Source organism: Apteryx mantelli, chromosome 29 (assembly GCF_036417845.1).
Source record: "Apteryx mantelli isolate bAptMan1 chromosome 29, bAptMan1.hap1, whole genome shotgun sequence".
NCBI classification, from domain to species: Eukaryota; Metazoa; Chordata; class Aves; order Apterygiformes; family Apterygidae; genus Apteryx; species Apteryx mantelli.
The window spans coordinates 1,711,559-1,723,692 of NC_090006.1; the positions used below are offsets into that span (position 1 = coordinate 1,711,559).

General features: G+C 71.3%; 1 protein-coding gene across 1 annotated transcript; it reads left to right on the top strand.

The window, feature by feature from the left end:
* The first annotated feature begins 3,493 nt into the window (after positions 1 to 3,493).
* On the top strand, positions 3,494 to 9,873 carry PROM2 (prominin 2). The gene is made up of 23 exons (XM_067312348.1): positions 3,494 to 3,731; positions 3,865 to 3,914; positions 4,615 to 4,817; positions 4,931 to 5,051; positions 5,407 to 5,470; positions 5,586 to 5,675; positions 5,755 to 5,954; positions 6,033 to 6,107; positions 6,188 to 6,251; positions 6,365 to 6,524; positions 6,640 to 6,792; positions 7,113 to 7,236; positions 7,446 to 7,537; positions 7,703 to 7,787; positions 7,866 to 8,012; positions 8,093 to 8,164; positions 8,243 to 8,335; positions 8,423 to 8,476; positions 8,755 to 8,835; positions 8,930 to 8,998; positions 9,351 to 9,440; positions 9,533 to 9,639; positions 9,737 to 9,873. Exons 1-23 carry the CDS (start codon positions 3,509 to 3,511, stop codon positions 9,798 to 9,800), a joined length of 2,481 nt encoding a protein of 826 aa, XP_067168449.1. The 5' UTR covers positions 3,494 to 3,508; the 3' UTR covers positions 9,801 to 9,873.
* Positions 9,874 to 12,134: the final 2,261 nt, after the last annotated feature.

Sequence of the window (12,134 nt, forward strand, 5' to 3'; positions counted from 1 at the left end):
CTTGCCTCGGCCGTGCCGAAAAACCACCCCTAAGGCAAAGCAAACGGGCGCAGGGATGGAAAGCTGCAGTTGGGGGGGGGGGGGTTGCCCGGGGGCTGCGGAACCCCGCGGGAATCTGGAACACGGTTACCAGGAGAATAGACCCAAACAAATTCATACACTCACATGCGGCGGGCGCTGTGTACCGGACGCCTGGGTGACACCGCCGAGCCACCGCGTGCTGCGCCATGGCAGGTACGGCACTGGGGGGGGGACAACGGGCAGCACGCCGGGGGGGACACGCGGAGCCCACTCCCTATTCCTGCTTTTTTTCCTCCTTCCCAGAGAAACCACCAAATTTCCTCGCCACCCAGATGCCCGGGCTGAGCTTCCCCGCGCCGCCGCTGGGCTCGGCCTGGCTGCTGCCCTCGGCGCCGATGCCGGGGGGATGCCACAAGGTGCCTGGCATCGCCACCGCCGCCGCTGCTGCCGTCGCCTACCCGCTGCCTGCCGGCGCCCTGTGGCCGGGGGCGCCGCTGCCTCCCCCTGCCTGCCCCTACGTGCTGCCGCCGGCGTGGGGGCTGCCGCCGGGGCACGGGGGCCTCCCGGCCCATGCCGAGCCCCTCTACCCTGCCGGCACCTGCCTGCTGCAGCTGCCGGCGCTGCCCACCGGCGCCCGGCACCCCGGCGGCCCCCGCACTGCACCGCCGCAGCCCCCCGCCGGCAACGTGCTCCTGGTGCTCAAGCCCGTGGGGGCCGCGGCGGCGCCCGAGGGTCCGGCGGTGGCGGAGCGACAGCAGGGGGGGCGACGCATGGAAGAGGCGCCCGTTTCTCTCCCGTCGTTTCGGGCGGTCCCGGAGCCGGCAGCGTTGGCACCGCCGCCGCCGGACGCCTCCGCGGCCAACACGCTGCCGGAGCTGAACGTAGACGAGCTGCTGCCGTGGGAGCTGCGGGAGCCGCCGCTCTTCCCCCTCGACCCCTCCGACATCAACGACCTGCTGGCCTGGATCGACACCATCGATGACCGGCACGGCGGCACCGACCTCCCCGCCGGCGCGGCGCCCGAGAGCACCGGCACCCGCTGCCCGCCGGCACCGCCGCCAGCCGGGGCGCTGCCGGGGGAGCTGGCCGCGGTGGAGCCCCCGAAGCCGGAGCCACCCAGCGCCACCGCAGCGCTGCTTCCCGCACCGAAACCGGAGGTGGCCGCGGCGTTTCCCGCGCCGGTGCCGGGCGGCCCCTCGCCGCGAGTGACCAAGCACAAGGCCAAGGTGTTTTTCCCGGGCTCCCGCACCGCCCCCCGCCTGCTGCCGATCCCCTTCCTGGCCTCGCCACCCGCTGATGGGAACGCCCCCCCCGCCAAGAAGCGGCGCCCGGCGGTGGCGGCGGCGGCGCGGGGTCCCCCGCGGGCCACCTCGTCCCCCGGCGGGCCGAAGCGCCAAGCCACTGCGCCGAGGAAGCAGCCGAGACAGCTCAGGAAGCACGGAGCCGCCGTGGCGGCCGAAACGCAGCCGAAAGCCCCCAAAACGGCGGTGGGGGGCAAGGGCAGCCCCAAGCCCGAGGACAAGCTGCCGCGGAAGGCGGCGGGCGGCAGAGCCGCCGGGGCGCCGGGGCGGGAGGCGTGCAAGGCGCCGCGCAGCGATCTGGGCATGCACATGCTCGAGTCCATCCAAGTTTTCCACGCCCTGGGGAAAAAAGCCAACGCGGTGGGACCGGCACGCGGCGCCCCGGCCCCGCAGCCCAAAGCCGCCCCCAAAGCGCCCGCCCGGAGACCACCGGCGGCGGCGGCGGCACCGCGGGAAGACGCGGCGGGCAAAACGCGGGCGCCCGCCAAACCCACCTGGGTGCGGCGGTCGCCCACGGCGGGCTCGACGGCGCGGGAGCGCACGCCGCGGTGGCGCTGGGTGCCACCACCGCCACCGCCGCCGCCGGCGGACGTGGTGCCCTGCGTGGGGCCGTGGGCGGGCGGCACGGCGGGGCCGACGCCGCTGGAGGAGCAGGAGGAGTCGGTGCCCATCGGGCCCGAGCAGCGGCCCGAGCGGGAGCGGCTCAAGCGGCAGGCGCAGCGGCAGCGGCAACTGGCCGCGCAGCGCTGCAGCCTCGGCCGCCTGCAGTTCTTCGTGCAGCGCCAGAAGGACATGGCCATCGCCAAGCGCTACGGCTACCCGTGACCCCGTCCCGCCGCCCCGTGTCCCCCCCCCCCCCCGCTGTCCCCGCGCTGCTCCTCCGCTTTACACCATTATTTATTAAAGTTTCCCATCGGGTTTCGGTTTTTTTTTTTTTTTCCCACGCCTGCGGTCGGTGCTGACGGAGGGGGATTTCACTGGAAACTCCCTCCCGGGATGTGGGCAGCCTGCGCCGCTGCTATTAATTACGGCGCCACCGGGATGGCGGGGCCAGCCGCACCGCCGGAGAGGTGCCGGGTGCATCGGGAATCGCTCCGGCCATGGCGATGCAGCGGCAAGGGTGATTTCACTGCCTCTGGGGCTGTTCCCGCGCTGCGGAGCCGCCCCGTGGCCAAGGATCCCCGGGCACATGCCTTGCACTTAATTTCCCGCCGGTGCCTCCGTGCTTTTCCTGCCCTGGGAGTTTTGTCCTGAGCTGGGGACGCAGCTCCAGCCTGTGGATACGCCAGTGCCGCTCCTGCACCCGAGGATGCTCCGGAGGGATGCTGTGAGCGTCCCCCTAGTGCGGGGCGGCTCAGCCCCGTCCCCAGCGGAGCGGGCAGCTGGAGGAAGGCTGCTCCAGCCCTCCTCCTCCTCCTCCTCCTCCTCCTCCTCCTTCGGGCAAGCTGCCATGCTCCCGGGCAGCAAGTCCATGCCGTGCCCGGCTCCCGCCGAAAAATAAAGTCGTTTCGTCACCGCAGCGTGCGCAGGTGCTCGCTTTTCCCTGGCCGGGAAGACGAGCAAGGCGAGATGCCGGGGGGGGAAAGGGCCCCTTTTCCCAGGTGGCTGGAGAAGGAGCGCGGATGCCGGCGGGCGTCCCCAGCCCTGTCATTCCCGGGCGCCCCACGCCACCAAGCTGGAAAAACTTGGCCAGCGCCTTGCCAGTGAGGGGGGGCACGGCGGTGCTGGGGGGCTCCTGTGCCCTCGCCGTGCCGTTTCCCCCCGGCTTCGCTTCCCTTTCCCACCCGCTCTGCAAAAGGGGGGGGGGGGAGTCGGCGTGGGAGACCACCAAGCGCCCTCGCAGGCGTCGAGGCTCCGGGGATGCCGGCGGCGGCGTGGTGCTTTTAACCCCGCGTGCGCTGCTCCGAGCTCGGACCCTGGCGCACCAGGAGGAGGAGGAGGAAGAGGAGGAGGAGGAGGAGGAGGAGGAGGTTCGCGGGGGGCCGCGGGGAGGCGGGGGGGTGACTCAGGCTTGCGAAAGCGGCCCCGGGGCGGCACGGCAAGCCGCGGCAGCGCTCCGGCTCTCGGAGGCGGCTCGCCCCGTCAGGCAGGTTTCCCGCGGGAGAGGCGCGCGGAGCCACAGCACCGCCGGGGCCTCCCCGCCGGCTCGGCTCGGCTCGGCTCGGCTCGGTTCCGGCGCCGGAGCCATGCGGGCGGCCGCGCTGCCCGTCACCCTGCTGCTGGCCTGGGCGCTCCTGGGTCCCGGCAGTGCCCAGCAGTGTCCGTCCGCCGGCGCCGTGCTGCGCTTTGCCGACACGCACGCCGACATCCGCGTGCCGGCCCTGCACCGGCTGCCCGGAGCGCTCGACCCCCTCTACGGCCTCGTCCGCCGCTGCCTCGACCTCGTGCAGCAAAACCCGCTGCCCGCAGGTGAGCCCGGCCGGGGGGATCCGCAGGGAGGGATACCCACGGGAAGGGATATCCATGGGGAGGGACGGCAAGCGCAAGGCGGGAGGGCTGCCGGCCGCGGGCACCGATCCGGCCCCGCTGTTTCCTCTTGCAGAGCTGCTCCGGGCGGCCCTGAATGACCCGGGCTCCGTGAGGACGTCCCAGGTGAGCCGGCAGAGAGGGGATTCCCTGGGGCAGAGACTGTGGGAATGGGCCGGAATGGGACATGCCAGCTGGCATGGAGTGCGGGATGAGGGAGGAGAGGGGCAGCAGGACGGCCCCATGAGGCTGGATGGAGGGAGGGACGCCGTCACGGACGGGTGCATGCCATCCTGGGCGGATGCACACTGTCCTGGATGTATGCACGCTGTCCTGGATGTATGCACGCTGTCTTGGATGGATGCACACCGTCCTGGGCGGATGCACACCGTCCTGGGCGGATGCACACCGTCCTGGGTGGATGCATGCTGTCCTGGATGGATGCATGCTATCCTGGATGGATGCACACCATCCTGGGTGGATGCACACCGTCCTGGGAGGATGCATGCCATCCTGGATGGATGCACGCTGTCTCACATGGATGCACGCTGTCCCCAATGGATGCACGCTGTCCTGGATGGATGCACGCTGTCCTGGATGGATGCACACCGTCCTGGATGGATGCATGCCGTCCCGGGCGGATGCACGCTGTCCTGGATGGATGCACGCTGTCCTGGATGTATGCACATCGTCCCGGGCGGATGCACGCCGTCCTGGGCAGATGCACGCCATCCCGGACGGACGCACGCCCTCGCGGCCGGCCGAAGGCGCCGGCACGTGGCCGCAGGCTCCGCGGCCGCCGCGACGGGCCTCTCGCCTCGCCTAGGTGCTGCGCTACGAGCTGGGCTACGCGGTGTGCGCCGCGGCGGCTCTGCTCTTCGCCCTGGCCGTGCCGGCCGCCGGCGCCTGCTTCTGCTACTGCCGCGGGCGGCGGCGCTGTGGGGGCCGCCTGCGAGCCCACCGGCGCTCCCGGCGCTGCCGCCGCCGCTGCCTCCTCGCCTGCCTCTCCGCCACCTCCCTCGTCAGCCTGTGAGTGCTGGAGGCGCCCGGAGAGCCGGCACCCGCGCCGTGCCGTGCCGTGCCGGTGTGCGCGCGGGATCCCCACCGCCGCCGCCGCTCACCGCCCGCTCCCGCTCCGGCAGGGCCGCCGTGATCTGCGCCTTCGTCACCAGCCAGCGGGTGACGGAGCAGATGGAGCCGGGGTTGGGGGCCGTGCCGGCCACCCTGCGGAGCCTGCGGCAGCACGTCGGCGGCATCCCCCAGGTAGGCGCCCCTGCCCGCCGCCGCCGCGGCTCCGGGGCCGAGACGTGATCCCCCCCCTCCCTCCGGCAGGCTCCGCCGCCTGCCGCCCCCGCCGGGAGCGCGTTCCCAAGCTCGGGGCAGGGGCGCCGCTCTGCTTTCCCAGGGAAGGCCGGCTTTGCCTCCCGGAGCGGTTTGGGAGGTGGAGCGGCTTCGTTACGGATGCATTTTTAATGGCGAAGCCGGCTTCCCTCGCCGGGCCGGTTGCGGAGCCGCCTGCCGCAAGCGGAGCCGCGGCGCGGGGACGTCGGCACGGGCGGGAGGGGACCCGTCACGGCTGCAACGCGGCGGGGACCCTCCGGCCCATCTCTCTCGGCAGGGGGTGCAGATGGTGGTGGAGCAATTCCAGGTGCCCCAGGAGCAGATCATCGCCGACCTGGGCAGTGAGTAGCCGCGTCCCGGGTGCTGCCCATCCCGGGAATCTCGGTGCGGGGGGGCTCGGTTGGAGGCAGTTCGGGCTCACGGGGCGCCGGGGGGGGGGGGGGGGTTGCTTTGCAGAAGTGAGCCGGAGCGTGGGAGTCTCCATCCACTCGCAGCTGCAGGCGACGACGTACGCGGCGCTGGCGGACCTGCAGGACAGGGCGGAAGGTAAAGCCGAGCTGGGCGGCGCGGGAACCTCCCGGCACCGGAGGCACCGGAGGCACCGGCCTCAGCCTTTCCCTTGCAGAGCTGCGGGCCTCGCTGCACCACCTGCAGACGGTGGACGAGACGGCGCGGGCGCTGGCGGCGGCGCGGGCCGAGCTGGAGCCGGCGCTGCGGGAACGGCGGCGGAGCGCCGTGGCGCTGCTGGACGATCCGCGCTGCGCCGCCTGCGCCAGCGTCCTGGGACAAGCCCAGGGCCTGGAGCCGGGCGCCGACTACGGCAAGGTGGGCGGCTGGGCACCCGCGGCGGTGGCACCCGTCCCCGTCCCTGCCGTGCTCAGCCACCGCTTTTTGCCCCCGCAGGTGCCGTCGGTGGAGGGGGTTTTGCAGGCGCTCGCCGGGCTGCCGCGCTCCGACTTCCCGGGGACGATCGGCCAGGTGGAGCGCGGCGGGGGGGGACGCGGGGGACGGGGGGGACGCCCGCTGCGAGCCGCTCGCCAGCCCCGCTCTCCCTGCAGGCCAACGGCACCTTCAACTCCATCCCCGAGCTGGCCGTGGAGAGGATGGCACAGCTCCTGCAGGGTGAGCGGTGGCGGTGGCGGAGTGCAGCCAGGACGCCGGGGTGATGGGCGCGCTCCTCGGCGGAGCCGGGCGCGGGAACGGCCGCCGAACCCTCGCTCCCGCTGCGTCCGCAGAGCTGCGGGCCGAGACGGCCGGGGCGGCGGCGAGGGTGCGGGCCATCGCCGACGGCTTCCCGCTGCCCGCCTACGCGCGGCCCCTGAGCGAGGCGCTGCGGGCGGCCGAGGAGCGCAGCGGGCCCTTCCTGCGCCACGTGGAGCGCCTCGAGCGGTACAGGTGACGCCGGCGGCGGGTGCCAACCCCCCCCCCCCCAATCCCTGGGTGCAACCCCCCCCGGGGCCGGCGCGCGCACCCTGCGCCCGGCTCTGGAGGGCGTCCCCGCTCGCCGCAGGTGGGTCGCGGCCACGGCGCTCTGCTCCGTCGTCCTCCTCGTCGTCACCTGCAACGTGGCCGGGATGGCGCTGGGCACCTACGGGCTCTGCAAGCGCGACGACCCCGGCGACTACGAGTGCCACGGCGAGGCCGGCGCCAGGCTGCTCATGCTGTAGGTACCCGCGGCGGGTGCCGAGCGGCCCCGGTGATTTTGCCACGCTCGGATGCTGCTCATCTCCCCGCTGCAACGGGGCTTTTCCCAAACCGGGACGGGGCGAAGCACGAGCTCTTTGCAGCGGGAGGCGAGCGGAGCGGCGTGGCCGTGCCGGGCGTCGCGGGCCGCCGCCTGCGCCGGCGGGCTCGGCCGGAGCGGCTCCTCCCCGGGAACGCCGCCGGCCCTTCCCACGCGGCGCGGCCGGGCCGGGCTCCGCGGCAGGCCCCGGCAAGCCCGCCCGCAAGCGGCCCACGGCGCCGGCTCTGCCCCTTTTCCAGCGGCGTCGGCCTCAGCTTCCTCTTCTCCGGGCTCCTGAGCCTGCTGGTTTTCGCCACCTTCCTGGTGGGCGGCAACGTCCAGACGCTGGTCTGCAGGAACTGGGCCAACCAGGAGATCTATAAGGTGGGCGGCTTTTTGGGGGGGACACCTCCCAAAGCGCACGGTTATCCCGGGAAAGCTGGGAGAGCCCCGGCCGCAGCCCCGGCTCAGCGGGGGACCGGCACCGTGCAGCCTCCAGGATGCTCGGAGCAGCTCGGGGCGCTGCGAGGAGGCTGGGAAAAAGGGGGATGAAGGCTCCTCGGGCACCTCATCCTCTCCTGCATCCCGCACAGTTCATCGACACTCCCGGGAACCTGCCGCCCTCCATGAACCTCAGCCGGCGGCTCAACCTGCGCAGCAGCTACAACCTCAGCGCCGCCTACCAGTGAGCGCCGCGTCCCCCCGCGCCCCGGCATCTTCCCGGGCTGCCGCCGGCGGATCCGCCCCGGCTCCCGCCAGCCCCGTTTCCGGGCTCGCCCGGCTGCATCCGAGCCGCGGCGGGAAGGCGGCCGGTGGCGGCGGCGGCTGCAACCGCCCTTTGCCTCGGCAGCGCGTGCAAGCGCGGCGCGGGGCTCTGGGAAGTGCTGCAGCTCGACGAGTCCTACGACCTGGACGAGCACCTCAAAGCCTCCAAGGTGAGCGCTGCTCCGGCGGCGGGGCTGTGCCGGCGGCGCCTCCCGCCTCACCCGGCCCCCCTCCCCGTGCCGCCGCAGTACGCCGCCGGCTTCCAGAAGCGCCTGGACGACTTCAGCACCCGCCTGGGCGACGTGCGGCTCCTGCGCGGCGAGGGCAGGAGGGACCTGGAGGCTTTCGCCCGCGCCGGCGCCGACCGCGTGGACTATGGGCGCTTCCAAGCCGAGGTCGGAGCACGCCGCCGCCATCCCTCCCATCCGTCCCCGGTGTGGGGGGTTTTTTCCCGCTGACGTGCATCTTCCCGCAGATGCAAAACCCCGTGGTGAAGACGAGCCTGGCCGGGCTCGCCCGGAGCCTGGAGGGGCTGCAGAAGTTGCAGGTGAGCGCGGGTGGCGGCGGTGGGCACCCCGGGCACCCCGGGCACCCCGCTGACGCCGTCCCCCGCCGCCCCCCGCAGAGGAACGGCACGGTGGCGGGGCGCCTGGCCGCCGAGGCCCGGGCGCTGGGGCGGATGCACAACTCCACGGTGCGGGCGCAGGAGGCCTTGGTGGTGAGTCCGCGCCGGGCGGGCGGGCAGGGGGGGGCTTTCGCGGCGCCCCCGGCCCCGGCGCGGGGCTCAGCCCTCTCCGTCTCGCAGGCGAAGCTGGCCGAAAGCATCCGCTTCCTCTCCGCGTTGGCGCCTCACCTCCAGGTACGTGCATGGCGGAACGGTTTTTTTTTCCCAGCCTTTTCCAACGTGCACGGTCCCCTCATCCCGTCCCCTCCAAAAATCAAGTTATCCGGATGCCAGGAAAGCCACCGTCCCGGGTGGATTGGCTCCTTGTATTCCCCGCTGCATATCAGACCCCCCCCCCGCAGCCACCCCTGCACCCAGACGCGCTGCAAAGCGCCGCCGTCCCCCGGCGCGTGCACGGCGCTGTACGTCCCCCCCCCCGCCGCCGCCGCTCAGCGCGCTGCCCCCCCCCCCAGGCCCGGGTGAACAAGACGCTGGCCACGACGGCCGCGGTGGAGGCGGCGCTCCCGGCGCGAGCCCAGCGGATGCTCCGGCAGGTGAGGCGGGGAAGGGCTTAGCCCCGGGACGGCGGTGCCGGGATGCGCTCCGTCCCGTCGGGATGGCCTCCATGCCGCCGCGCTGCCTCCGCAGGAGCTTGGCTGCTTCGCCAGGAAGGAGCTGCGCTACTTCTCGCAGTACCTGCACTGGGTAGGGCAGACGGTAGGTGCTCGCCGTCGCCGCGCCGCGGCTCCGCGGGGCGCCGGTGCCAGCTCCGGGCGATCCCGCGGCTCCTTGGGGCTCCAGTGCCGGCTCCAGCTGATCCCGCGGCACCTCGGGGCCGACGCTCCATCCTGCTGGGAGAAACAGCCCCAGCGCCCAGCATCCGCCCAAACATCCAATTCCCAGCCGGGCGCCAAGAGCCGGCAGCTCCCGGCGTGGGAATTGCAGGGGGGGAACCTTGGAAAATCTGGCTCCGGGGGGGGGGGGTTGAGCCAAGACGGGGCCAGCAAGACTCCCCGGGGCGTCAGAGCCAAATGGGGGGGGTCATGCGGCGGCGCCGCTTCCCCCGCAGCTCCGGGAGGACGTGGCCTCGTGCCAGCCGCTCTCCACGGCGCTGGACAACGGGCGGGTGATCCTGTGCGACCGCATCGCCGACCCTTGGGTAAGGCCGCGTCCCGGGGGGCTGTGGGGGGGGCGGCGGGGGGCCGGCCGGGCCGGCGCGGCCGAGCGGCTCCGGCGCTCTTCTCCCCGCAGAACGCCTTCTGGTTCAGCCTGGGCTGCTGCACCTTCTGCCTCGTGCCCGGCATCATCTTCGCCGTCCGCCTCGCCAAGCACTTCCGTCCCATCCGCAACCGGCTCATGTAAGCGGCGGGCAGCCGGCACCGCGGGCTCCACGGGACGGGCAAAAGGCGGCTGAGGGTAACCGGCCGCCTCCGCTTCCGCCCTCTCCGTCGGCAGCTCCACAGGCTCGGAGGAGACCTGCCCCTTCCACATCCCCCGCGTCACGGCCCTCAAGCTCTAGGCCCCGGCGAGAGGCGAGCTGAGACCTGGCGCGCTCGTCACGCGCCCCGCGCTCCCCGGAGCTCCCGCTCCTGCCCGACACGCTCGGAGCTCCGCGGGAGCAGGACCCCCCGGGAGGGGGTTTGGGGCTCCCGGGTCCTCCGAGCGGAGCCCCGAGCCCCCCGCGGGATCCCCCCGAGCACCCGGCCAGCGAAGGGGTCCCGCGGCTGCAGCTCCGCCGCCCGCCCCGCTCCCGGGGGGACCCCGCTCATGACCCCCCCGGGGCACCATCGCTGGCCCCCCCGCCGCAGCCCCCCGGCTTGCGGGCCCCCCCCGGGAGCCCCGTTAACCCCCCCGGAGCCCCCCAGCGCTGCCTGCTTTGCTCTGCAGCTGGTGGTGCTCCGGGACCAGGGGGGCTCCGGGGTCGGGGAAGGAGCCTGGATCCAGGGCCGGGGGGGCTCCGGGCTCAGGGAAAGACTCTGGATCCGGGACCAGGGGGGCTCCGGGGCCAGGGAAAGACTCTGGATCCGGGACCAGGGGGGCTCCGGGGCCGGGGAAGGACTCTGGATCCGGGACCGGGGGGGCTCCGGGGCCGGGGGAAGATGCCGGGGTCGGGACCGGGGGGGTCCGGGGCCGGGGGGGGACTCGGGAGCTGGGGAATGAACCGGGACCGGGGGGGGTGTCGTCCGGGAAAGGGCTCGGGAGCCGGGGAAGGAGCTGGGACCGGGGAAGGAGCCGGGACCGGGGTGGGGGTGGGGGTCCGTGTCCAAGGAAGGGCTCGGGGATAGGAGAAGGAGCCAGGACCGGGGGGGCGGGTCCGGGAGGGGGCGCTCGGGAGCCGGGGAAGGATCCGGGAAGCGGTGCGGGGGGGGGGGAAGCTCCGGGAACGGGGGGGGGGGGGGGGTCGGGAGCCGGGACCGGGCCGGGGGTCTCCGAGGCTGGGGAAGGAGCCGGGGGGGGAAGGTATCCACGGGCGGGGGGGTCTCGGGGGGCTCCGCGCTGCCGCGGATCCCGCGGTCTATCCGCGCCGCGACACCCCGGGCGCCCCCGCTGCCGACCGCTTCCCTGCCCGCCACCCCCTTCCCGATCACCCCCAAATTCCCCCTGTTCCCCAACCGCAATACTCCACTTCGTATTTGCTAGCCGACAGGAAAAAATAAATAAAAAATGATAACAAACCCCACATTTGAGGTGTTCCGAAGAGGTTATCGCTAAAGCGTGCCCGTCGCGTGCCCGCCTCCCCCTCGTTTCTGCACCTCCGCAGATAACAGCTTGATATAACAAATAAACATCTTCACGGGCACGAGCTCACGCGGTGACCGAATTTCCCACCGGAGTCGGGAAATGCCTTTACCGGCAGCAAAGGGGCATTTTCCCCCCCTTCTCCCAGGAGCACGAAGCGCAGGCCAGGCGCTTTCGTGTAGAACTACATTTTTAAATAAAGCATTACTCTGTATGGGATGTAAAAGAGCAAGAGGATTATCTGCTTGAACAGGCAGGTAATACCACCCCGATGGTACTTAGCTACTGCTGATCCATTTATTTAAAAAAAAATGATATGGGTTTGCAAACCTGTGGCTGACTTAAATTAGCTGTTATTGCTCACAGCTGGGTCCCAATAAACGAAGTACCACACTAATAAGCAGTGGGCACCGGAGGAAAGCGCCCCAAAATGTTTGCAGTTGCCTGAAATGTCAGATTTGTATCACAATTTACTGCATCATCCCTCTTCCCCGCCCGGGAGGCGGCAGTATTGGAAACGTGAGCAGCTGCCTCTCCGGGTTAATAGTAAATCACCAAGGAATAACGCAGAAAGTTTGCTTACACTGGCTGACACTTGTAAAACAATAATCATAAAAAAAGGACAAGCTAGATAATGATTCATCATCCCCAGCAAGGTCAAGTTTTATGATTAACAGCCGATCCCAAAAGCACTAGCTGCCCCCCGCCCCGGGGTTTCTTGGTTTGTCGTTAAAACCAAGCCTGAGATCTGCCCGTTTCTGGCCCCTCGACGTGGTGCTTTTCACGAAAAGCGGAGGTCGCCTTCGGCAGCCCACTAACAGCTCTGTCTGGCAATAAATCTCTGTTCCGCATTCCTGCAACTAAAGAGAAATACGGGAAAAGCTTTCCCAGCCAATTCTGTCCGAATCGGCCAAGTTCTGGAATTGGAATAGCAGCACGCGCTTTCCCACTGCCGTTTCATTTCCACTCTCATTTCCCGTTTTCCAAGGCATGCCGACCCACCAGCGTGGTGACCTTTTCCCTCTGCTTTTCTCATCATCTCCCAAAAATAGCTCTGAACGCTTCGACCGAAACCCGCAGCATCTCCGGCAGGGAAGTTTGCTGCTCGGGGTCG